The 3,702-nt window shown below is 35.3% G+C and overlaps 1 protein-coding gene across 2 annotated transcripts in view; it reads left to right on the top strand.

Moving 5' to 3' along the window:
- Positions 1-769, top strand: part of LGALS12 (galectin 12) — a 129,346-nt gene extending 128,577 nt beyond the window's left edge. For both annotated transcript variants that reach the window (XM_053719938.1, XM_053719937.1), the window contains one exon: positions 303-769. In XM_053719938.1, coding sequence (XP_053575913.1) covers positions 303-449 — 147 coding nt within the window. In that variant the 3' untranslated portion in view covers positions 450-769. The remainder of the gene's footprint in view (positions 1-302) is intronic.
- Positions 770-3,702: the final 2,933 nt, after the last annotated feature.

Below are 3,702 nucleotides of genomic sequence, written 5' to 3'. Positions count from 1 at the left end.
GAATAGTGACAGAAAAGACTGTATCCTTGGTGAGATTATAACAATGTAATATTACTAAATAGTGACAGAAAAGACTGTATCCTTGGTGAGATTATAACAATGTAATATTACTAAATAGTGACAGAAAAGACTGTATCCTTGGTGAGATTATAACAATGTAATATTACTGATTAGTGACAGAAAAGACTGTATCCTTGGTGAGATTATAACAATGTAATATTACTAAATAGTGACAGAAAAGACTGTATCCTTGGTGAGATTATAACAATGTAATATTATTTTTGTATTCCTCTCTGTTACAGATTTTAATTCTTTCTGAAGATGGCTTATTCAAGCTAGCCATAAATGGGTACCCCATGGGAGAATTCACCCCTCCTGGACTGGATTGTAAAGCTATTAAGGAGATCCAGATAATTGGCAGTGTAGAGTTGTATACCATCAGATGCTGATATTCATTTATTCTGATTGGCTGACAAGTGGCCTAATGGTTCTTCTGTTATGTGCCTTATAAACAAGGAACTAGAAAATACCTTTCTTGGCTGCATTAATCTTCTTTTCCTGAATGATGCCTTACTTGCTGTGTGGATTGTCAACAGAACTATTTTATACAGAGTTAAAAGGCTAAAGAGTTGCTGTTTGGCTTTTTTGTGTGTAGTTCTCAGAAATCTGGTCAAGTTCCTCAACCGTCTATTAAAAGCTTTGTATGTACAGATTCTTCTATCCAGAGAAGCAATGGTTCATGGGAATAAATATAGCACCCTTTGCTCTACGCTGTACTGTGTCTATTTTTTCAAGCCAATGGCCAACTAGACATCAAGTACACCATTCAGGTAAAATTCTTGTCAGAAGGGAATTGTTGCTGGTCTGTGCAATGCTATAGGGAACAATCTCTTCTGCATATATTATTAATTATAGAATAACTTTATACCCTTTATTTTACACTACAAAAACAAAAAAACACAAGCTTTTATACCAGGGTTTATTAAAGGGATATATATATATATATATATATATATATATATAATCTGTACTACAAAAGGTCTGCACACAAACTAAGGCCAGATTACTGCAAAAACGTGAGCATCATGGAAAACACTACAGCTATATTAGCTCCCTATTCTTAATTTTTTTAGCTGAAATTATAGGCAATGTGTAAATGTAAAATGTTTACCAAAAGCTGTCCTAGGTTTTATTTATGTACTCGCTATAAACTTTATTTAATAATGTTCTTTTACCTATACAATTTAGCGGACAAAGCCCACAAACACTTGATATACGCTATCCTATACCCCTGACCCAACTCCTCACTCCTTACCCAGGTTTTCAGAACTTGGAGAAAACAGAATTTACTAAAGTGCTTTACTAAAGTGCGTAAGTTGTCTATCTGGCATAATCCCTAGCACAACACTTTTAATCACCGTCTAAGGGCTCGCTTCCATTGAGCTGTAATTAAGTTTGCGTTCGCTCGCAAACTGAAAAGTATGCTGTCGGAAGCAATTTCGTTTGACTGCTTCCAATGGTGCGTTATACCTCAATTTTGGTAGCTGGACTCCGGGTGGCAATTCTTTTTTTTTTTTTTGAATCCCATAGAAAGTATTAGAAGAGGTTAAGCGATAATTTATACCAGGTTTCTATAGAAGGTGCAAACCCTTAATACACTGTTGGGGCTGTCGACACACTGACAAAAATATGCAAGTATTTAAATATAGAAAAAACTGACATATGTAATCCCGTATTTGCTCACTTATAAGATGTCAGTATATTTATAAGAATCTTAGTAGTGTTCTCCAAATAATATGTGAGTATATGGCAGGGTTATAATACAATATATTTGATAATTATCCTTTAAAAATAAACCCTTAATCAATATGTATCTACTAGAAACCACAAAATTAATATAAATACCTGAATTCTTTTTATTAGTAACTATCTATGAACACATTGAAATATATATTTGCAATACTAGAATATGAGTCAATATTATATGCGTTTAAAAACTATTCAAAATATGCTATGCAGAGTTTATACACGTTTACCTTTAGAACTGGCCTTATTCACAAATAGCCTTTCATTCAGTGTTGCATTTAAAATATCACAGTGAGACTTAAGATAATAGCTACTGGTATTCAGACAATACAATTCTAACAGTAACCAATAGGGATATATATATATATATATATATATATATATATATATATATATATATATATATATATATATATATATATATACTCAGCTATTTAGCTGCAATTGATTCTAATTCAATTCTAATTAGGATACTAAAAATACATATATTCTTTCTGTGAACAGTCACTTAAATGTCTATTTAAACTGGAACAAATTCTTATTTACTTATAATTAAAACCAATTCTAAGATACATATATCTATATATTCTATATTTCTTTCATGTAATTGGCAAGAGTCCATGAGCTAGTGACGTATGGGATATACATTCCTACCAGGAGGGGCAAAGTTTCCCAAACCTCAAAATGCCTATAAATACACCCCCCACCACACCCACAATTCAGTTTTACAAACTTTGCCTGCTATGGAGATGGTGAAGTAAGTTTGTGCTAGATTTCTACGTTGATATGCGCTTCGCAGCATGCTGAAGCCCGGTTTTCCTCTGAGTGCAGTGAATGTCAGAGGGATGTGAAGGGAGTATTACCTATTGAATACAATGGTCATCCTATCGGGGATCTATTTCATAGGATCTCTGTTTTCGGACGTCGAGATTCATCTCCTACCTCCCTCTTCAGATCGACGATATACTCTTATATACCATTACCTCTGCTGATTCCCGTTTCAGTACTGGTTTGGCTATCTGCTATATGTAGATGAGTGTCTTTTGGTATGTCTTATTTTATTTATGACACTCTCAGAAGCCTGACCCTTCCCCTAAAGGAACGGTTTCCAATTGGAAGCCTTCTCCAGTCTAGAATAAATCCAAGTCTTTTAGAAAATCAAAACCAGCCCCCAAGTCCGCATGAAGGTGCGGCCCTCATTCCAGCACAGCTGGTAGGGGGCAGACTATGATTTTTCAAAGATGTTTGGATCAATTCAATTCAAAATCATTGGATTCAGAACATTGTTTCTCATGGGTACAGAATTGGTTTCAAGGTAAGACCGCCTGTGAGAAGGTTCTTTCTCTCACGCATTCCAGTGAACCCAGTAAAGGCTCAGGCTTTCCTGAAATGTGTTTCAGACCTGGAGTCATCTGGGGTAATTGTGCCAGTTCCATATCTGGAACGGGGTCTGGGGTTTTATTCTAATCTGTTCATTGTACCAAAGAAAGAGAATTCTTTCAGACCAGTTCTGGATCTAAAAATTTTGAATCATTATGTAAGAATTCCAACATTCAAAATGGTGACTATAAGGACTATTCTGCCTTTTGTTCTGCAAGGGCATTATATGTCCACAATAGACTTACAGGATGCTTATCTTCATATTCCAATTCATCCAGATCACTATCAGTTCCTGAGATTCTCTTTTCTAGACCAGCATTACCAATTTGTTGCTCTTCCTTTTGGCCTAGCGACCGCTCCAAGGATCTTTTCAAAGGTTCTCGGTGCCCTACTCTCTCTAATCAGAGAGCGGGGTATTGCGGTGTTTCCTTATTTGGACGATATCTTGGTACTTGCTCAGTCTTTACATTCTGCAGAATCTCACACGAATCAACTTGTGTTGTTTCTTCAAAAACA

This window comes from Bombina bombina, chromosome 7 (genome assembly GCF_027579735.1).
Source record: "Bombina bombina isolate aBomBom1 chromosome 7, aBomBom1.pri, whole genome shotgun sequence".
NCBI classification, from domain to species: Eukaryota; Metazoa; Chordata; class Amphibia; order Anura; family Bombinatoridae; genus Bombina; species Bombina bombina.
The sequence above is the reverse complement of the archived record's forward strand: the minus strand, read 5'-3'. Positions and strand labels throughout refer to the sequence as shown.